Below are 22,903 nucleotides of genomic sequence, written 5' to 3'. Positions count from 1 at the left end.
ATGCTTGCTCAGGGCCTATGGCTGAAAGTATTGGAGGCGGAGGATCTGCAGGATAGCCAGGTAACTGGTATTGCTTAAAAGGAAATCAATATGGTAGCCTCCATATACCTTTCACTACAGTTCTCCTTTAAAGGGGAACTGAAGTGAGAAGAATATGGAGGCTGCCTTATTTATTTCCTGTTAAACAATACCAGTTGCCTGGCAGCCCTGCTGATCTATTTGGCTGCAGTAGTGTCTGAATCACACCAGAAACAAGCATGCAGCTAATCTTGTCAGATGTGACAATAATGTCAGAAACACCTGATCTGCTGCATGCTTGTTCAGGGGCTATGGCTAGAAGTATTAGAGGCAAAGGATCAGCAGGACAGTCAGGCAACGTGCATCGTTAACCTCCTTGCCGGTTATCCCGAACACAGTTCGGGGTAACCTGCGCAGGAGGATTTCTCAGGCCCCGCTGGGCCGATTTGCATAATTTATTTTTCCTACACGCAGCTAGCACTTTGCTAGCTGCGTGTAGTACGTGATCGCCGCCGATTCGCCGCTACCCGCCGTGCCAAGCCGCCCCCCCCCCCTCCCCAGACCCCTGCGCAGCCTGGCCAATCAGTGCCAGGCAGCGCTGGGGGCAGATCGGGATTCCCTCTGACGTCACGACGTCCATGACGTCGGTGACGTCATCCCGCCCGGTCGCCATGGCGACCGGGGAAGCCCTGCAGGAAATCCCGTTCTCAACGGGATTTCCTGCATACTCTGATCGCCCGGCAAAGGCGATCGGAGTGGGTGGGGGATGCCGCCGCTCAGCGGCTATCATGTAGCGAGCCGTGGGCTCGCTACATGATTTTAAAAAAAAAATAAATAAAAAAAAAGTGCAGCGCTGCCTCCTTGCCTAATTTTTTATAACGGCAAGGAGGTTAAAAAGGAAATAAATATGTCAGCCTCCATATCCCTCTTGCTTCAGTAGCCCTTTAAAGTGGACCTGGACTCAGAACTTCCTCTCTGCTTTCACAGATAAGCAACAACATTTAAAGAAAAACATTTCTTTGTTACAGGTTACAGAACTCCTGCAAAAAAATGTGCAGTGTGTCTTCTTCCTGCACAGGACAGAAGGATAACATAGAGAAATGCACCCTGTATGTATTTAGAGAGTTAAGCCTGTCTGATTACCCCTCATCTGTGACTAATCACAACTGTAATTTGATCTCTCAGCTGTGTCAGCTGGCTGCCTCGACAGAGCAGTTAACACTATGTAAACCCTATGTCTGCTTCCATGAAAGCAGGAAGTAAACACACTGTGGATGTATTGCAGGATTTGTATCAGCTGCAACAAAAATGTTTTTCTGTAAGGCTAAGTTCACAGTGGGACGTTAAAGTCGCGCGTTAAAACAGCATTTAACGCAGAATAACTCACTGCAATGAAAAATCAATGCCCCGTTCACAGTGCATACGCTACGTTAGTGACTAACGCTGCACGTTAAGTAAAAGTACTGCATGCAGTGCGTTATACACGTTATTAGCTGCGTTGGACTGTTTGCACATGCTCAGTAATGACTTGGATGCATACTTTTCATTGCCTGTATTTTTTACTGTATCTGCTGTATGCGACGGTAACGCTGCGTTGCCACTTTTTGGGCGCGTTGCGTTGTAAGCTTGCGGTGCGACTTTAACGTGGCATCAAAACGCAACGTCCCACTGTGAATCTAGCCTAAAGGTTATTATGCTGTTGCTGATGTTTCAGAGCTGAGAGGAAGTTCTGACTTCAGGTCCGCTTTCAGAATACACAATCTCTGTGACTGCTCTGCGTGGCTGAGCGCTATTATCTCTGCCGCTACAAGAATAACAATCGCTGAACTCTGGAAAGCGTTCTCTGCCAGTTCCCAGCCGCGGCCAAATAAACGGCCTATCAGCTAATGAGAAATTAATGAGAATTCAGCCGGATAAAGAAAAAAATGTTTCGTGGGCTTGGGACGGGCGGAAAATCTTATTTTGGTTTGAAAGTGAAGCTGAGAGGAGATTTGGAAGCGTGCAGAGAGGCGGAGATATTCCCCTGTTTACTAAGAGAACTGGGGGGGGGGGGGGGGGGGGGGGGTGCAAAGCTTCTACAAACAGCCAGATCTGCACACCAAATATTGAATAAAGAGAGGAAAATCTGGGATGATGTAACCCAAACACACACAAATCTCAATAAATCTGAACGACGCGGACAACCGTAGGTCAGATAATGCAGCGAAAACTACACAAATACAGATTTGTTTTGATTGGAAACAAAAAATAAATACCTAATAAACAATGATATACAATGCCAGCTACATCCAGGAACGAGATTGTCGTGGCATGATTAAAAAAAATATGCTAAACCTTAAAGGGAAGGTTCAGGGAGGGGTTGAAAAAAATAAAAATACATATCCACTTACCTGGGGCTTCCTCCAGCCCGTGGCAGGCAGGAGGTGCCCTCGCCGCCGCTCCGCAGGCTCCCGGTGGTCTCCGGTGGCCGACCTGACCAGGCCAGGCCGGCTGCCAGGTCGGGCTCTTCTGCGCTCCAATGACGGGCTTTTCTGCGCCTCAGGGGGGCGCGCTGACGTCATCGGACGTCCTTCGGGCTGTACTGCGCAGGCTCAGAACTACTATGCCTGCACAGTACAGCCCGGAGGACGTCCGATGACGTCAGCGCACCCCCGTGAGGCGCAGATTGGAGCGCAGAAGAGCCTGACCTGGCAGCCGGGCCTGGCCAGGTCGGGTCGGCCACCGGGAGCCTGTGGAGCGGCGGCGAGGGCACCTCCTGCCTGCCACGGGCTGGAGGAAACCCCAGGTAAGTGGATATGTATTTTTATTTTTTTCAACTTCTCCCTGAACCTTCTCTTTAAAGCGGTATAAAACCCTGACATAATATTCAATAAAAACATGTTTTCCTACTTTTTATATGCCATACGGTTAGCATATTTGCTTTTGTGCATAAGTATTATACATTTAGAAATTATATGTTCCTAAAGTACACTTATTTTACTCTGAGAGCTGACTTTGCATTTTATTTATAACTGCTTTATTCATCCTCTAACTTAATCAGAAAGCATCAGAAAGCATTTATGCTTGTCTGACTTTGTTCAGGGGACCCCGCAGTGTGAGAGAAGGCTTTGTTTACATTTCTCACTTGATACAATTAAACACAAGATAACATTATGTAAAGTTCTGAAGCAGCCAGCTCGGCTGGCAGGGAAGCTTCAAAAGCCTGTGTTAACCCTTTGAATGCAGTTCTAACAAAAAAAATGCTGGTTGTATATAATATGCTGTAAATAATCTATTAGAGCAAAGTAGAAATGCAGGGTTTCATTCTGCTTTAAAGTGAACCAGAGAGGAAGCACCCTCATGTATTTACTATATATATATCAGTGGGAACATTAGAGAAAACACCTACCCTGCTCTCTGTTTCATCCTTCACTACTCAGCCTGCTTGTTATCAGCCCTGATAAAATCCCAGACTGAGCATTCAGTCTGGCTTTGCTCAGGAATCATTACAGCTGAGTCTGTCTTCTCTGATGTCTTTTCAAGCCCAAGCCTGCCCCCTTCTGGCTATGCTTTCCTGTTCTGTATATTTGCAGCATCACAGAGAGCTGTGATGAGATGGGAGGAGCTACTAATGTAAGGGTAAATTGAAAAACTTTTTTTTAATCAATATTTCTTAGTCATAATACGTTTTTAGAAATGGTGATTTCATTTTTCATACAGCCCATTAAATAATATGCTTTTCTGATGAACTGTGTTTTGGGTGGAGTTTTAGTAAAACCACCCACAAAAAACGGCACACCAGAGCGGCGAAAATACCAGGTATAGTATTTATTTTGTAAAATCTATCGGGGGATATGTTTATTTTGTGCCAAAGTGTTCATCTCTGGTTTCCTTTAAACGACAACTATCGTGGAATACTGTAACATTTAAAATACATGTAAACGCATACAAGTGAGAAATAGGTTTCTTCCAGAGTAAAATGAGCCATAAATTAAATTTCTCCACTCAGCGGATCGTTCAGGAACAGCCTCATCAGTCCGCCGACAGTGCGTACTCATGCACTACGGTCTGCTGAAAGTCCGCCCAGCAGGAGGGTCTGACGGACCCATCGTTGGCTTCCGTAGTGCGTGTGTACGCACCTTTGTCTCTGCACTCTCCTCCTTACAGAAACTTAGATAACACTGTTTATCTCTAACCTGATAATATCACTACAGAGTTTAAAGGAACCACAACAAACCCCTCTCCTCCTCCCAGGGAATGCAATAGCAGAGTTAATTAGTAAACAAGTGTAAAATACACATTCCTGGAGCAGACAGTAGCAGACTGTATACATTACTTAATTGTTACATCTAATAAATGATCAAAACAAATGAACTGTTTTAAATAAATAGGAGGGATAGACAAATAAAATGTGTGGGTTTAATGTACAATAGAACTGTTTACATTAAAGCTACAATGGTTGAAAGTGGATAAATTGTGTATTTTGGTCACTTTTTTCCTTATTTTCCTTTTAAAATACATAACAAATAAGGCCATTACTAGAAACAAATATCTACCACAAAAAGCCTAATTTGTTCTGAAAAAACAAACAAACAATACATAGATCATTTAGTTGTGATAATTATGGATAAAATTATTGCCAAAGTAGTCAGAGCTGAGCTGAACTGTGAAAATGACCAGGGTAGAGAAGGGGTTAAAGTATATGAGTTTTAATGTATTTTAAATTTTACAATTTTTCGCAATGGTGGTCCTTTGAAGAGGCCCTGTAGTGACATAGCAGAATGCGGGAAAGTTTTCTGGATACCCGCTTTTATAAAAAAATTTTTTCCAAAAATCTAGTTTTCAGCAACAGAAAAACTTCCTATATCCATATATTTCTGTATAATGGAATGTCCCTCCTCCCAGAGCATTTTGGTAGACCAGGTAATAATAATAATGATAATGGCAGTATTTGTATAGCGCCTTTCTCCTGTCGGACTCAAAGCGCTTGCGAGGCAGCCACAAGATCGCACTCAGAAGGCAGTAGCAGTGTTAAGGAGACTTGCCCAAGAAACTCCTTACTGAAATAGGTGCTGGCTTACTGAACAGGCAGAGCCGAGATTTGAACCCAGGTCTCCTGTGTCAGAGGCAGAGCCCTTAACCATTACACTATCCAGCCACTGCAGGTATATTTTGTATTGGCTTTGGAATTCTTTAGAAACAGACATTCCGCAGAGTTGCACCTGCCAGCAATAAAGATGCCAGCACCAGCGAAACATTTCAGAATGTAAAGGTGGCCACACACGATACAATAAAATGGTCCAATTTTTCGGCAATTCAATAAAAAGGATCGGATTTTCAGAAAGATTGAAAGCTTTTTTTGTTTTATTTGAGCTAGAAATCCGATCGGATTTCCTGTTTTTATTCAGTAAAAGTTGATCGGGAGTGCTGGATTTTTCTGATCAATTTTTATGAAAACTGAATGGTGTCGTGTAGATTGCCAATTTCCTTATATTTACTCCCAAGAACTTTTTACAGAGTTTTTAATCATTATTTTCATAATTGGGTAAAGATTGAACACAGGTGTGTGGCACATTGGTCAGATTAGTGAAATGTTACAATCAGTCAGAGTAATTGATTGCAATTCTTGAATTGAAAATATATTTAAAAAATTGTATGGTGTGCGTCCACCTTAAAGAGGAACTCCAGTGAAAATAATGTAATAAAAAAGTTCTTTATTTTTACAATAATTATGTATAAATGATTTAGTCAGTGTTTGCCCATTGTAAAATCTTTCCTCTCCCTGATTTACATTCTGACATTTATTACATGGTGATATTTTTACTGCTGGCAGGTGATGTCACTGGAAGGAGATGCTGCATGCTTTTTTTGGTAGTTGGAAACAGCTGTAAACAGCTATTTCCCACAATGTAACAAGACTCACAGACAGGAAACTGCCAGGAGTACCACGGGCCTCATAATTTTTTTGTGGGAGGGGTTTCACCACAATATCAGTCATACAGCGTCCCCTGATGGTCTGTTGGTGAAAAGGAATAGATTTCTCATGTAAAAGGGGGTATCAGCTACTGATTGGGATAAAGTTCAATTCTTGGTTGGAGTTTCTCTTTAACTCTGGAAGATGACAGCCACTGACTAAATGATTTATAAAGGAACTAGTTGACCTAAGCCCGTTTAAATACTTGCTCTAGGTCTGTCACCGCCGCATGGCAGCACACATGCGCACGCACCCACACACACACGCCCGCTTGCCTAGTCCTCACCCTGTCCCAACAGCTGTCAGTGCAGGACATGCGCAGTAGCACAAAAGCACTGACACAGAGACAGGACGCAGAGACACTTGGATATTATTATATAGGATATTGTAAAAACATAAGAATTCATAGCGTTATTTTCACTACAGAACATACAGGACAGCATGTGATAGGGAGCATATCATGTGCAAAGAAACAAATTTAAACAATCCAATAACACAAAGTCAAGCTGGGCAATTGCCCAGGGCGCACAAGATCCTTGAGGGACACCAAATTCATTTTTGCCCAGGACTCTATTATACCTAAAACCAGGGCTGTGGAGTCGAAGTTGAAGAGTCAGAGTCATTTTGGGCACCTGGAGTCGGTGGTTTCAGAAAACCCAGGAGTCTGAGTCGGATGATTTTTGTATCAAGTCCACGGCCCTGGTAAGAATAAGAATAAGGAGTTGGAGCCATTTTGGGTACCTGGAGCCAGAGGCTTCATAAACCAAGGAGTCGGAGTTAGAGTCAGATGATTTTGTTACCAATCCACAGCCCTGCCTAAAACCCGTCCCCAGCATACCAGGTGGTCTGAATACCTCCAGTTAAGCCGTCTGATCTATAGCATTATTTTCTGTGGCGTTGGCAGAGCGGTGAGATTATCTAAGCTTATATTATTGCAGCGATATCACAGGAGCGGGGATTTGTCAAGATGAAATGTCAGGAACGTCGCTAAGACAAATGTCAGAGAGCGGGTAATAAACCCGACGGGAGCGCCGCTGAGAGATAACGTCTCCGCTAACCAGATGAGAGGGGCGCAGAGAGCAGAGGAGTCACTGCTGTATACAAGCTCCCCCCTGACCCCGCCTACACTCCATGTCACTCCGCCTGATGGCAGAAACGCACGTCCCCTGCTGGCCAGTGAGGATAACAGAGTGCAGAGGAGTCACTGCTGTATACAAGCTCCCCCCTGACTCCGCCTACACGCCATGTCATTACGCCTGATGGCAGAAACGCAGGTCCCCTGCTGGCCAGTGAGGATAACAGAGTGCAGAGCAGTCACTGCTGTATACAAGCTCCCCCCTGACCCCGCCTACACGCCATGTGACACCGCCTGATGGCAGAAACGCACGTCCCCTGCTGGCCAGTGAGGATAACAGAGTGCAGAGGAGTCACTGCTGTGTACTAGCCCCCTGCTGACCCCGCCTACACTCCATGTCACTCCGCCTGATGGCAGAAACACAGGTCCTCTGCTGGCCAGTGAGGATAACAGAGTGCAGAGGAGGTACTGCTGTATACAAGCTCCCCCCTGACCCCGCCTACACTCCATGTCATTACGCCTGATGGCAGAAACGCACGTCCCCTGCTGGCCAGTGAGGATAACAGAGTGCAGAGCAGTCACTGCTGTATACAAGCTCCCCCCTGACCCCGCCTACACGCCATGTGACACCGCCTGATGGCAGAAACGCACGTCCCCTGCTGGCCAGTGAGGATAACAGAGTGCAGAGGAGTCACTGCTGTGTACTAGCCCCCTGCTGACCCCGCCTACACTCCATGTCACTCCGCCTGATGGCAGAAACACAGGTCCTCTGCTGGCCAGTGAGGATAACAGAGTGCAGAGGAGGTACTGCTGTATACAAGCCCCCCCCTGACCCCGCCTACACTCCATGTCATTACGCCTGATGGCAGAAACGCACGTCCCCTGCTGGCCAGTGAGGATAACAGAGTGCAGAGGAGGTACTGCTGTGTACAAGCTCCCCCCTGACCCCGCCTACATGCCATGTGACACCGCCTGATGGCAGAAACGCAGGTCCCCTGCTGGCCAGTGAGGATAACAGAGTGCAGAGGAGTCATTGCTGTATACAAGCTCCCCCCTGACCCCGCCTACACTCCATGTCATTACGCCTGAGGGCAGAAACGCAGGTCCCCTGCTGGCCAGTGAGGATAACAGAGTGCAGAGGAGTCACTGCTGTGTACAAGCTCCCCCCTGACCCCGCCTACACGCCATGTGACACCACCTGATGGCAGAACCGCACGTCCCCTGCTGGCCAGTGAGAGAGCCGGCGTCCAACGCAAGATAACAGAGTGCAGAGCAGTCACTGCTGTATACAAACTCCCCCCTGACCCCGCCTACACGCCATGTCATTACGCCTGATGGCAGAAACACAGGTCCCCTGCTGGCCAGTGAGGATAACAGAGTGCAGAGGAGTCTGACCCCGCCTACACTCCATGTCATTACGCCTGATGGCAGAAACACATGACCCCTGCTGGCCAGTGAGGATAACAGGGTGCAGAGGAGTCACTGCTGTGTACAAGCTCCCCCCTGACCCCGCCTACACGCCATGTCATTACGCCTGATGGCAGAAACACATGTCCCCTGCTGGCCAGTGAGGATAACAGAGTGCAGAGGAGTCATTGCTGTATACAAGCTCCCCCCTGACCCCGCCTACACTCCATGTCATTACGCCTGATGGCAGAAACACATGTCCCCTGCTGGCCAGTGAGGATAACAGGGTGCAGAGGAGTCACTGCTGTGTACAAGCTCCCCCCTGACCCCGCCTACACGCCATGTGACACCGCCTGATGGCAGAAACGCAGGTCCCCTGCTGGCCAGTGAGAGAGCCGGCGTCCAACGCAAGATAACAGAGTGCAGAGCAGTCACTGCTGTATACAAACTCCCCCCTGACCCCGCCTACACGCCATGTCATTACGCCTGATGGCAGAAACACAGGTCCCCTGCTGGCCAGTGAGGATAACATAGTGCAGAGGAGTCTGACCCCGCCTACACTCCATGTCATTACGCCTGATGGCAGAAACACAGGTCCCCTGCTGGCCAGTGAGGATAACATAGTGCAGAGGAGTCTGACCCCGCCTACACTCCATGTGACACCGCCTGATGGCAGAAATGCATGTCCCCTGCTGGTCAGTGAGGATAACAGAGAGCAGAGGAGTCACTGCTGTGTGCTAGCCCCCTGTTGACCCTGCCTACACTCCACGTCATTACGCCTGATAGCAGAAACGCACGTCCCCTGCTGGCCAGTGAGGGCGCCGGCTTAGATAACAGAGTGCATTTGCAGACTACAACTGATATCAAAATGCACAAAAACACACAACACACTTCAAGAGGCAAAAATAAAAAAAAAGAAGACACAGAAAACAAACTTCAATAGACAAAAAAAAAACAACACACAAAACACACAACAAACTCCAACAGACAAAACAAACTTCAATAGACATAAAAAAAATACATACAAAAAAAAAAAACTTCAATATACAAAAAATTACCTTCAATAGACAAAAAACACACAACCACAAAACAAACTTTAATAGACAAAACACACACAAAACAGGCTTGACGGCGGATCGGACCCTCATCCGTGATCGTGACGCGGTAAGTGTGCGGGGCCCTATTGCCTTGCATTGCAATACCCTGTGGTAAAACGGTAACACAACGCAGAGGCCTGAGTTTAGAATACACACAGTGTCAGTTGTACCTTTACAGCACATGCGTGGAACTCCAGGCCTGGAGGGCCAGATCCATGCCGGTGTTTAGGATGGACTGAGAAAGAAGAATGTTTTCTACCTCATGGACCACACCTCTCCAGATTCCGACCCATCAATTAATTAGAGCTGTGTCAAAAATGTGTGAGGATCTCGGCCCTCGTAGGACCGGTTTGACATCCCTGCTTTATAGTCAAAGGACACCTGAATATGGAGGCTGTCGTATTTAATTCCTTTTAAACAACACCAGTTGCCTGGCTGCCCTGTTGGTATTAGTGCATCATTAGTGTCTGAATCACACACCTGGAACAAGCATGCAGCTTAATCCAGTCACATTTCAGTCAGAGCACCTGATCTGCTGCATGCTTGTTCAGGGGCTATAGCTGAAGGAATTAAGCCCCAGTACACACGATGCAATTTTCCATCCGATCGCCCGGTCGATTCAATAATTTCCAACTGCCTGGATCAACTCCCAATCAATAATGAAAACGCTTTAGAGGCAGAGGATACGCAGGACAGCCAGGCAACGTGCATTGTTTAACCACATCTAACAAAATGCATATTCGTGTCCGGTGTTTCTGTGGCGGGTGCGCATGCCCTCTGTTCGTTCCCAACATCATTTACGCAGCAGTGATTGATAAAGGGGAACAAGTGTTCCCCTGAACCAATCGCAGTGCCTGGAATGAATGGACATGACCCCAATCAGGGGTCATGCCCATTCATGATAACGAAAGTACAAAAAAAGTGTTAATTGTTAAAAAAAATAATTTAAAAAATTAAACACGTTCTGGCAACGCCATCTGGGGCAAAAAAAAAATTACAGTTGCAATACATTTTTAATAAAAATAAAATATATCTCTTCCAAAGACCCCCCCCCCCCCCCCCAGTTACTAAACAAACACTTGTAAAAAAAATAAATAAAAAAAACCAACATAAATAGTTGCCTTAGGGACTCACCTTTTTTATTATGTATGTTCTGAGGGTATATTACTGCTATCTTAGTAAATAAGAGCTTGTAATTATTAGCCGGATACCAAGAAAAACCCCAAAACAGGAAAAATGCACTTTTATTTCCAAATAATAAATTGGCGCCATACATTGTACTAGGGACATTATTTAAACATTCTGATAGCCGAGACTAAAAGGCAAATAAAATATATGGGTTTTACTTATAGTAGCACTGCTTATTTTAGAACTATAGGGGATGGACATGGAAATATAGTGTATTTTTTCTTCTTGTTTTTCCCTATAAAATGCATGGAAAATAAAGTAATTAGTGAACAGAAATCTCGCCCACAAAAAGTCTAATTTGTGGCGAAAAAAACAAGATATAGATTATCCAGGTGTAATTCAGATGCAGTGAGAACGTTTTGGCCAAATGAATGGGAGAGGCGCTAACAGGTGAAAATGACTCTTGGCGGTGGGGGTACAATGGCCTGTGGGCTGAAGGGGTTAAAGTGGACCCAAACTAAACACTTTTTTAATTCAAAATATTTAGTTGCACCACTCTGACACATACAAAGATAAATAAACACTCCTTCAAGCCTATGAGCATTTCAGTGCATGCTTTTCACCCTTCTCTTTTCATAGCTAGGGTTATACAGGTGGCAGTCATTAGCAATTCCTCCATTGCCGGACACCACCTACTCCACCAGTCTGCCGGATTCTGTCCCGGCAATATGAAAGGAAGGGAGGGGTTCCTTCAATAAATGTAACATATTTTATATTTGTCATCATGCAGCTGAAAAAAGACTGCTATTTATTATTATAATTTACAGAATAGATTTTATTTCTGAAATCTTGTATTTTTCATTTGGGTCCACCTTAAATAGAAACCGTGAACTAGAATTGAACTTCATCCCAATCAGTAGCTGATACCCCCTTTCCCATGTGAAATCTTTTCCTTTTCACAAACGGATCATCAGGGGGCGCTGTATGACTGATATTGTGGTGAAACCTCTCCCACATTGTGATGTCAGGTGTAAGAGAGGAATCGGCCCAGGAGAATTGGGAGCAGGATACAGCCGGTATAAGGCTGATCCTGCTGCTGCACAAATTGCCATCGATATTAAATACTATTCCAGCTCCAGGCCGCCATGGATGGTGGGGAATGAAATAATTTGGCCGAATTATAGTGTTTTATAAGTAATTTTGCTGAAGTTACTCACTGCTGCGCCCAAGTCTCCTGCGCTGGAATGAAAGTGTCCAGTTTCCTGTCTGTGAACCTCATTGCATTGTGGGAAATAGCTGTTTACAGCTGTTTCCAACTGCCAAAAAAGCAAGCAGCATCTCCTTCCACTGACATCACCTGCCAGCAGTAAAAATGTCACCATGTGATAAATGTCAGAATGTAAATCAGAGGAAAGATTTTACAATGGGCAAACACTGACTAAATCATTTATACATAATTATTGTAAAAATGTAGCCCTTTTTTTTTTTTTTACATTATTTTCACTGGAGTTCCTCTTTAAAAGGAAATAAATAAGTCAGCTTTCATATTCCTCTCACTTCAGTAATCTAATCGGCTTTACCCAAAAACTTACCATAGAGGGTAGGATAACATAAAAATATTTTTAGGGCCAATTTGAAAAACGAGATAAAAATCGGCTTAAGAGGAAAATATATGCCTAATATTGAAGCAGAGATGTCTATGGGAGGGAAAACAAAAAAATCACAGGCCAATAAGTCAAAACCGCTTTAACGTGAACATCGTTAGCAAGCCTTTTATCAGGTATTTTCTGAGGTGAACAAATCGTTTAAAATGCTAATTAAATGCAACAGCCTGTGAAAAAACACACTCTTGATAAAATGCAAAAAAAAAAAAAAAGTAAAAGTTCATAAAGCGGCAGAAGTTGCTCCCGAGTCACTTAGTGGGAAATGAACGAGGCCGCGGCTGCAGGTGACTTTGTCTGGGCGACCGGCCGCGCTCCACTGCTCTCCCAATCCGGTCATTCATTCTCAAGAACGCCAACACTATTTGTTCTGACATTTTAATTAAAACATGGCTGCTACCTCTCCGCTATGATAGAGAGACTCCGCGGGTGGCAGAGGGACAGGAAGCCGCATGTGGCAGAGAGGAGCTTATCCATGCTTCCGAGGGCGTCCAGGGGTCTCCTAGCCAACACCTCGGGGACGGGGCTAATCCTGGGGTCCCCCAGCCAACATCTCAGGGACGGGGCTAATCCTGGGGTCCCCCAGCCAACATCTCAGGGACGGGGCTAATCCTGGGGTCCCCCAGCCAACACATCAGGGACGGGGCTAATCCTGGGGTCCCCCAGCCAACACCTCAGGGACGGGGCTAATCCTGGGGTCTCCCAGCCAACACATCAGGGACGGGGCTAATCCTGGGGTCCCCCAGCCAACACCTCAGGGACGGGGCTAATCCTGGGGTCCCCCAGCCAACACATCAGGGACGGGGCTAATCCTGGGGTCCCCCAGCCAAAACCTCAGGGACGGGGCTAATCCTGGGGTCCCCCAGCCAACACCTCAGGGACGGGGCTAATCCTGGGGTCCCCCAGCCAACAGACCAGGGGCAGGACGAGGGGACGCCGCATGTGGCAGAGAGGAGCTTATCGATGGTAGGGCTGCTCCGGAGGGTGTCCAGGGGTGCCCCAGCCAACACATCACGACAGGACGAGGGGACACCGCAGAGGATGAGGGATGGGTATTACTAAAAAGGCTAATGCTCATTTTTTTTAATGGGGATCCAGATGATGTATTTTTCGGGCAGTCTCATCTTTCTTCTTAAAATTTAGATTTCATTCAGATAATGATTTTTTTTTAAGGCCTAGAAAAAAAACGCTAGTGGAGGAAATGTTTTTCAAATTTTTGTGTGTTTTTTAGAGTAACTGTAGTCAAAATAACATAATGCATGAAATGGATTATTTCTGCGAAGCAGGTTACTTTGGCGCACTATTTTGACTGGTCGATTTCACAACCTCCGTGTAGCATGCGATTTTACAGACACAATCTGATCGTAGCGTTCAAAAGGTGTTGGCCCTCCTACTACACGGAAGTGATAAGATTGAACAACGATTGGCCAATCAAAATTTAATGTCTGTAGCAGGCTTAAAGAGAGTCTGAAGCGAGAATAAATCTCGCTTCAGACCTCATAGATAGCAGGGGCATGTGTGCCCCTGCTAAACCGCCGCTATCCCGCGGCTTAACAGGGGTCCCTGATCCCCCATATCCCCTCCGTGCAGCGGGGGAGCGCTTCCTGGTTGAGGCAGGGCTAACCGCCGCAGCCCTGCCTCCCGCGCGTCTGTCAGCCGCGTATCTCCGCCTCTCCTCCGCCCCTCTCAGTCCTCCTTCACTGAGAGGGGCGGGGGAGAGGCGGCGATGCGCGTCTGATAGACGCGAATGGAGGCAGGGCTGCAGCCGTTAGCCCTGCCTCCAGGAAGAAAACATTTACGACCAAGTCTTGGGGGGGTGGGTTTGGGGGTGAAGGGACCCCCGTTTAGCCGCGGTTTAGCAGGGGCACACATGCCCCTGCTAACTATAAGCTCTGAAGCGAGAATTATTCTCGCTTCAGAGTCTCTTTAAAAGAAGTCTAAAAAAATTGCATCGTATGTGACCACCTTTAAGCCCTGTACACAGTTTCAATTATGATTGGCCAATTACTGACCAATTTTACTAACTCCATGTAGTAGGAGAGCTTACCTACACTATCTGCTAATAGTATTCTTTATCTGTTGGTCCGCATACTACGTGGAGGTGGTACAATTGGTCAGCGATTGGCCAATTATTATTATTATTTATTGTATTTATAAATCGCCAACATATTACGCAGCGCTGCACAATAGATAAATGGGTTAACATACAGGTAGAACATACGGAAACTCACAACAAAACAAGATCATGCAAATGATTTGATAACAATACAGTGTCATAGGTCTGAATAGAGACTGTTCGAGTCTACAAGAGGGGTGATTGTCAGTGATGTTGCATAATCAAGCTGGATACATTAGGGAGGAGGGCCCTGCCAGAGGCTTACAATCTAAAGCCGGGTCTACAAGGCACGATGTGTCTTTTCAATCGAGCCGCATTGATAAGATCCGACAGGTCCGATCTTGCCGCGGCTGATTCCCCGCTCGTTCCCCACGAGCAAACAATAGCGGGGAATCGAGCGGAAGATAAGCGGCGCCGGCGGGGACAAGGGGGGGATCGAATCCGATGCACGCGCGGACGAGCGGTGACGCAGCGGGGATGCGGCAGAGTCGATCCGGCGGCTAATCGAGCCACCGGATCACTCCGTGTAGACCCAGCTTAAAGGGTGGGGGTGGAGACAATAGGTGCATCTTTTCAGAGGGTGTCTAACAGGACATATTATGGTGCTAGTGTAGGGGGGTATGCGAGCGTGAAGAGGTGAGTCTTAAAGAGACACTGAAGCGAAAAAAAAAATATGATATAGTGAATTGGTTGTGTACTATGAATAATTACTAGAAGATTAGCAGCAAAGAAAATATTCTCATACTTTTATTTTCAGGTATATAGTGTTTTTTCTAACACTGCATCATTCTCTAATATGTGCAGATTACACAACACTCAGCATTCAAAATGATTCTTTCAGAGCAGTCTGTGAAGTAATGACCTCTCCTCTAGCAGAGGAAAAGTAAATAGTCCAGGAACAGTTGAGATAATAAAAGTCAGATAACAGCCTGCTCCACGACTAACTTAGTCGAGAGCTTAATGGCTTGTTTGCATAGAGATAACAACTGGAGTTTCTCAACTCTTCCTGTACTAGAAACAATGAGACTGATGTATCTGATCTTAATGTTTTATTTCTTAGCTGTACTACACATACAAATCATAATATCATCATTTTTTTTTCGCTTCAGTGTCTCTTTAAGAGCTTGTTTGAAGGTATTAAAGGTGGGGGCGAGTCTGACGGCTGGTGGGAGCGAGTTCCAGAGAGTAGGGGCAGCCCTGGTGAAGTCCTGCAATCGTGCATGTGACTCAGTTATGCGAGGTGCGACTAGGCGCAGGTCATTGGAGGATCGGAGGGGGCGGGCTGGTATGTGCCTGTGGACCAGATCAGAGATGTAGGTTGGGCAGGTCTTGTGCACTGATTTGTAGGCCAAGCACAGGATTTTGAAATTGATCCTAAAGCTGATGGGGAGCCAGTGTAGGGCTTTACAGAGCGGAGTTGTAGAGGCGCTGCTGTGGGAAGAATGTATCAGTCTGGCTGCCGCATTCATTACCAATTGAAGTGAGGCAGTACGGTTAGAGGGGAGGCCAGACAAAAGCGAATTGCAGTAGTCTCGGTGGGAGATGACAAGGGCGTGGATAAGGAGTTTAGTGGTGTCAGGGGACAGGTAGGAGCAGATCTTGGAGATGTTGCGGAGGTGGAATACCTTGGATGTGGGGTGTAAATTGAAAGTGTGTACCAGGCTTTGGTCTCCTGCCAGATGTGTAGAAGGAAGATTCTCACCTCCTTCTCCCTCCAGTGTGAATAGCTTCTGCAGGACGGGCTCCAGGTCCTCTCTGGCTGTCGTCTTCACCGACGAGCAGGACGCATGCACCAAATCTGCAGGAAGAGCACAGGAGGTCAGCCACGGAAACACTGAATGTGGGCGTGAACTATCTATATCTATAGAGCAGAGGTGTCCCCAGGACCCCAGCACTGGCCAAAGGGAGGCAGAGGATACCGAAAGATAGTAGTAGAGGGGGAAAAAAGATATAAATACATTGCAAAGTAAGGAGTTAAAAACATAGGAGTTCAATAAATAATTCATACTTGGCGTGTAATTTGTTCATATTGTGTGATCTACCATGAGCCTGCAGGTTATCATCTTTACTGTTGGCTGGCAAAAAGGAATTTGGGGGGGGGGGGGAGGGGGAGAACAAACAGCACAAACTACCCTTATCTATAAACACACCCACTAGCAATGTGATAGGCTAAAAGGTTGTTTTTCTCTTTATATGCACAGAGGGAAATACCGCTTGCTTAGCAGCTGGCAACAACCATCATCTCCCACGATGCAACAAGGCTCATAAATAGCAAACTGTCAGGCCGTGGCAATGACATCACACTGTGGGTGGGGTTTCAGCAGCCATACATATCACCCTAGTGATCTATTGGAGAAAATGTAAAGCTTTCTGGAGGGAAAGGGATTAGCCGCTACTGATTGGGATGAAGTTTAATCTGAGTACAGTTCCTCTTTAGCCTTGTTTATTTTGTGTCCATCTGACAATAAACCCTAAGGGATTTAACCAAAGTCAAGCCCTGCGTATAGAAGGGTATGACTACTGCAGCTCCATACAGCACCACCAGGTGTTACACTCCGGAATTACATCTCATTCCCATCCTGTCGAACTACAACTCCCAGCACGCTCACTGAGCTCTCATAGCGCCGTTAAAACCGGACTGCAAATAGGTCGACCAGATTTATGGTAAATAAATACATGCAAATAAGATCAGACGATAGCAAAGCAGACAAACGCCAACATCAAGTCGCAGGGAACAAAAGCAGCAAATTATTGAAACCTTAATTATGTCTTATTTTCGGGAGATTTTATCCTTTTATGGTCCTTGTCATGTTTCCTAATTAAGAGAAATAAGACAACAATAGCCGAACGCGGGAACACAAAGCGCCGAAGCCACCGCAACACGTGTAATTAATGGAAGACGACAAAGTCGAGAAAACAAACGTCGTCTCGCTTCTACAAAGGGACCGTCGAGACGGCCAATGGCAATCAAAGGACGCGGCGTGTCTCCAAAGACCGCGCCGCATAAACTTCTATAAACTTTTAATGAACTGGGTTCCTTTCTTTATCGCTGGAGATCAAAGCAGTAACAAGGTACAATCTCCTTTTCATGTTTGATAATAATTAGTCTCTTCTGGTTTGGTGTGGTAACACGATCGCTCCTTAAAAAATGCAAAAACCAACAGTGGGGCCTGTGTGCTCGGAGAGCTGACAATTATCCCGTCCAGTGACACACGGCGCGGGGGGCAAGCCGCCATCCCACCGGCCAGAACACGCCGGGAACACAGAACTGTTTTCAGGGAGATTAAAGGGCAATTTCTGATGGGACGTCTTTCCACCTGCAGATTTTGTTTTTAGGAGCTGTTTAACCCTTCAGCAGCCAGTTTATTTAGAGCCTTGCAAGTCCTCCAGGCCAATTTATTTTAGCATATATTTTATTTCTTATTCGTTACATTTCCCTGCTTCTATTTAGTACTGCCGTAATGTGTATTTATGGCCACATGTCACTAGGGGGCAGTGTGATACAATAACAGGATTTCTGCTTTCCGTTTCTATATTTTCTGCTGGTAGAGAGACATCAAAGCATTCCAAGGATTTACAGCACGAGTTTTGCAGACTGAGGTCAAAAGCAGCACTTCTCTCAAACGAGATACAGTGGGATGCGAAAGTTTGGGCAACTTTGTTAATCGTCATGATTTTCCTGTATAAATCGTTGGTTGTCATGATAAAAAATGTCAGTTAAATATATCATATAGGAGACACACACGGTGATATTTGAGAAGTGAAGTGACGTTTAGTGGATTTACAGAAAGTGTGCAATAATTGTTTAAATAAAATTAGGCCGGTGCATAAATTTAGGCACTGTTGTCATTTTATTGATTCCAAAACCTTTAGAACTAATTATTGGAACTCAAATTGGCTTGGTAAGCTCAGTGACCCCTGACCTACATACACAGGTAAATCCAATAATGAGAGAGAGTATTTAAGGGGTCAATTGTAAGTTTCCCTCCTCTTTTAATTTTCTCTGAAGAGAAGCAACATGGGGGTCTCAAAACAACTCTCAAATGACCTGAAGACAAAGATTGATCACCATCATGGTTTAGGGGAAGGATACAGAAAGCTGTCTCAGATATTTCAGCTGTCTGTTTCTACAGTTAGGAACATGTTGAGGAAATGGAAGACCACAGGCTCAGTTCAAGTTAAAGCTCATAGTGGTGGTTCCCTCATGCTGTGGGGCTGTGTGGCCAGTGCAGGGACTGGGAATCTTGTTAAAGTTGAGAGACGCATGGATTCCACTAAGTATCAGCAGATTATGGAGAACAATGTCCAGGAATCAGTGACAAAGCTGAAGCTGCACCGGGGCTGGATCTTTCAACAAGACAACGACCCGAAACACTGCTAAAAATCCACTAAGGCATTCATGCAGAGGAACAAGTACAACGTTCTGGAATGGCCATCTCAGTCCCCAGACCTGAATATAATTGTAAATCTGTGGTGTGAGTTACAGGATACCACAACCGAACGGTTGTGGTAAAATTGATTGCCGCACTGTGTAGGGGGTAATGAGCGCATACCTGCATTTCCTCCAGCCCCCTTCCGTCTGCCGCCGTTCTTAGATTATCTGAACTTTACCCCGGACATAATGTGCCCTGTGTGCGCAGTATGTCGTTCCCCCTTCGCTTCTGGCCGGCGCATAGTGCCAGGCTCTGAAGCACGCTGTCCCCTTTTTGCTGCGTGTGCGCTCCATTACACCGAGCGTCACATGCTAATCGTGTCACTATCGGTGTAATAGAGCGCACACGCAGCAAAAAGGGGACAACGTGCTTCTGAATGTACTAGGAGATGTTTTGTAAAGCGGAATGGTCCAAAATACCTTCAACCAGAATCCAGACTCTCATTGGAACCTACAGGAAGCGTTTAGAGGCTGTAATTTCTGCAAAAGAGGATCTACTAAATATTGACTTAATTCCTTTTTTATTTATGCACCTGCTTAATTTTGTTTAAACAATTATTGCACACTTTCTGTAAATCCAATAAACTTAATTTCACTCCTCAAATATCACTGTGTGTGTCTCCTATATGATATATTAAACTGACATATTGTATCGTAACAACCAGCAATTTATAAAGCAAAATCATGACAATTAACAAGGTTGCCCAAACTTTTGCACCCCATTGTATATAAATGTATAATAATAATAGCGTGTGACTGTGGCGAGGACATTAGAGTGTAAGCTCCTGTGGTGCAGAGACTGATGGGAATGGATCAGTGATCTCTGTACAGTGCTGTGGAATATGTCAGAGCTATATAAATTAATAATAATAATAATAATAGTGTGTCACAGTGGTGAGGACATTAGAGTGTAAGCTCCTCTGGTGCAGAGACTGATGGGAATGGATCAGTGATCTCTGTACAGCGCTGTGGAATATGTCAGAGCTATATAAATGTATAATAATAATAGTGTGTGACTGTGGTGAGGACATTAGAGTGTAAGCTCCTCTGGTGCAGAGACTGATGGGAATGGATCAGTGATCTCTGTACAGCGCTGTGGAATATGTCAGAGCTATATAAATGTATAATAATAATAGTGTGTGACTGTGGTGAGGACAGTAGAGTGTAAGCTCCTCTGGCGCAGAGACTGATGGGAATGGATCAGTGATCTCTGTACAGCGCTGTGGAATATGTCAGAGCTATATAAATGTATAATAATAATAATAGTGTGCGACTGGTGAGGACATTAGAGTGTAAGCTCTTGTGGTTCAGCGTTCCAGCTTGCTCAGAGGGTGACAGAATGTCTAACACACGACTTTTAGCCGCACCTGCGAGTAAGACGCCGTGTTGCAGAAGATCGGATCCGCCGACGCTTATTCACTTGGGCGCCTTTTAATCAAATCCCCGCGTGGATGAGGGGCTCATTATTAAAGTTGAAACATTAAGCTCAGCTAATTGATTTAAAATGGGTTTTATAGATTTTTGCTCCAGTCGGTTATAAAATCATCAGAGGCCGGCGTCATTTAATTTCAATATAGTCTTTCTATTAGCGCTGGCGGTCGGCGGGGAAACTCATCCCTCTCCATCCCGATTAGGCGTGATTTACTTAGGCGGGGCCGCGGCGGTGGCGCTGCTGCATTTGTCTTCAGGTAATTCTCCCGGGAGGAAGAGCGATGAGGCCGCCCGTCGCTCCATCATCGTTGGCCGCGGTTTTAGGGCAAGTGAAGGAGTTTGGTTCCGCTCGGCGGGCCGCGCAGATGATGCGACTGTCATCTCTCTCCGCCGTGATGGAAGGCGAGGTGTATTTGTATATTTATCTTAAGCAATTGTTTGAAGGGGAGATGGGCTGGAGCTCCTCTCATTTGCCGCTAATGAAGTAAAAATACGAGTCGGGATTTATGGGCTGCGGCGGGAGACGGACGCGTTATATTGTCTTGGATGAATTCTTTGTGAAAATACAGCGTGGGGGGGGCGGGGGAGGGCTGGGGGGAGCATTATTCTGCGATGATCGGAAAGGAAATGATGGTTGGACGTAGCAGCCGGTGTCCAAACTGAGCCGAGAGAGCTTGGAAACGCCATAATATCGCCAAGCCCCGGCAGGAAGCGGCCAGATCGCTGCCCCACAGCTGATCTCTTCTCATTTATGGCCGTCCTCACTCGGCGATTCGAGTGAGGAAAATCACAGCCAAACATCGGCGATCGCTGGCGCTTTTTAAAGCACCAGCGCAATGTTAACTATATGGCAAAGATCTCACTGCAGCGATCCCCAGCGATCACCGATTAGTGCTAGATGCAAAATGTGGTACATGCTGCATTTTTTGTGTGTTTTTTGAGCAAACGTGACTGCAATGCATTTTAATCGGGATCGTTCAAAAAAACATGAAGATGTGTAATTAAAAAAAAAAAAGTCAATTTTTTTTACACGTTAATTAAGTAAAAAATGCCAGCTACTGAGATTCTGCAGAGTGTTAACTTCCTGGTATCCTGGGAGCACAGAAAGGGTTCACCTCCTGTGTTCACACATAGCCTGTCTGAATGGCACAAACCTAGGCACAGATCAGACAGAGCTGGCAGCTCAAATTAAAGTGGCTATAATTCAGACCATGCTGGTCCTCTTAATAATCATTAGTTTGCCTTTATTTTAAAGGGACTCCGAGCAGTGCAGAAACTATGGAAAGATGCATATCATTTTAAAGCTCTCTTTCTCCTCTTTCCAATGATATATAAACATAGCAAGGAAATGAGCAGCGCTACTTAAAAACAGACTAGTGCCTACCTGCAAAAGAGTGCAAGCCCCACTTGTGGGGTCGAATACACACCGAGCATACACATGACCTGTCTACCACTAGAGGAGGATGTTGGTTTCCATTAACAGCTTGCATGCAACCTATTAAGTACTCGTCCCTCCCACTGCGAAGAAGTCAATCCTCCATGGGAGGGGCCTAACACTAACTAAATCCTAACCTATGTATATGCATAGCCTGGGTGCGGCTAATCAAATAAAATCGAAAATTGAAAATTGCGCAAAAGGTGGATCAGCGCAACACCAGGCCGCCTCCGAATGGCCTCCATCAGAGATGCGCTGAGCCCCCCCAGGAACTACAAAACGCACCTTGAACCCAAACAGAAGCTCTGCATATACACCAAAAGCATGGCTGTTAAGTGGGAGCAGCTGACCAAAAACGAATTACATTAGTACATAGCAAGGAAATGAGCAGCGCTACTTAAAAACAGACTAGTGCCTACCTGCAAAAGAGTGCAAGCCCCACTTGTGGGGTCGAATACACACCGAGCATACACATGACCTGTCTACCACTAGAGGAGGATGTTGGTTTCCATTAACAGCTTGCATGCAACCTATTAAGTACTCGTCCCTCCCACTGCAAAGAAGTCAATCCTCCATGGGAGGGGCCTAACACTAACTAAATCCTAACCTATGTATATGCATAGCCTGGGTGCGGCTAATCAAATAAAATAGAAAATTGAAAATTGCGCAAAAGGTGGATCAGCGCAACACCAGGCCGCCTCCGAATGGCCTCCATCAGAGATGCGCTGAGCCCCCCCAGGAACTACAAAACGCACCTTGAACCCAAACAGAAGCTCTGCATATACACCAAAAGCATGGCTGTTAAGTGGGAGCAGCTGACCAAAAACGAATTACATTAGTACATAGCAAGGAAATGAGCAGCGCTACTTAAAAACAGACTAGTGCCTACCTGCAAAAGAGTGCAAGCCCCACTTGTGGGGTCGAATACACACCGAGCATACACATGACCTGTCTACCACTAGAGGAGGATGTTGGTTTCCATTAACAGCTTGCATGCAACCTATTAAGTACTCGTCCCTCCCACTGCAAAGAAGTCAATCCTCCATGGGAGGGGCCTAACACTAACTAAATCCTAACCTATGTATATGCATAGCCTGGGTGCGGCTAATCAAATAAAATAGAAAATTGAAAATTGCGCAAAAGGTGGATC

General features: G+C 45.8%; 1 protein-coding gene across 1 annotated transcript in view; it reads right to left on the bottom strand.

The window, feature by feature from the left end:
- The window catches only part of CHM (CHM Rab escort protein), a 149,887-nt gene that overhangs the window by 3,270 nt on the left and 123,714 nt on the right, over positions 1-22,903 (bottom strand). The window contains 1 exon segment of the mRNA XM_068250016.1: positions 16,158-16,253. Within this exon segment, the coding sequence (XP_068106117.1) occupies positions 16,158-16,253 (96 nt within the window).

Source organism: Hyperolius riggenbachi, chromosome 8 (assembly GCF_040937935.1).
Source record: "Hyperolius riggenbachi isolate aHypRig1 chromosome 8, aHypRig1.pri, whole genome shotgun sequence".
Lineage (NCBI taxonomy): Eukaryota > Metazoa > Chordata > Amphibia > Anura > Hyperoliidae > Hyperolius > Hyperolius riggenbachi.
Note: the sequence above shows the minus strand (reverse complement) of the source record. Positions and strands in the feature narration are given on the sequence as shown.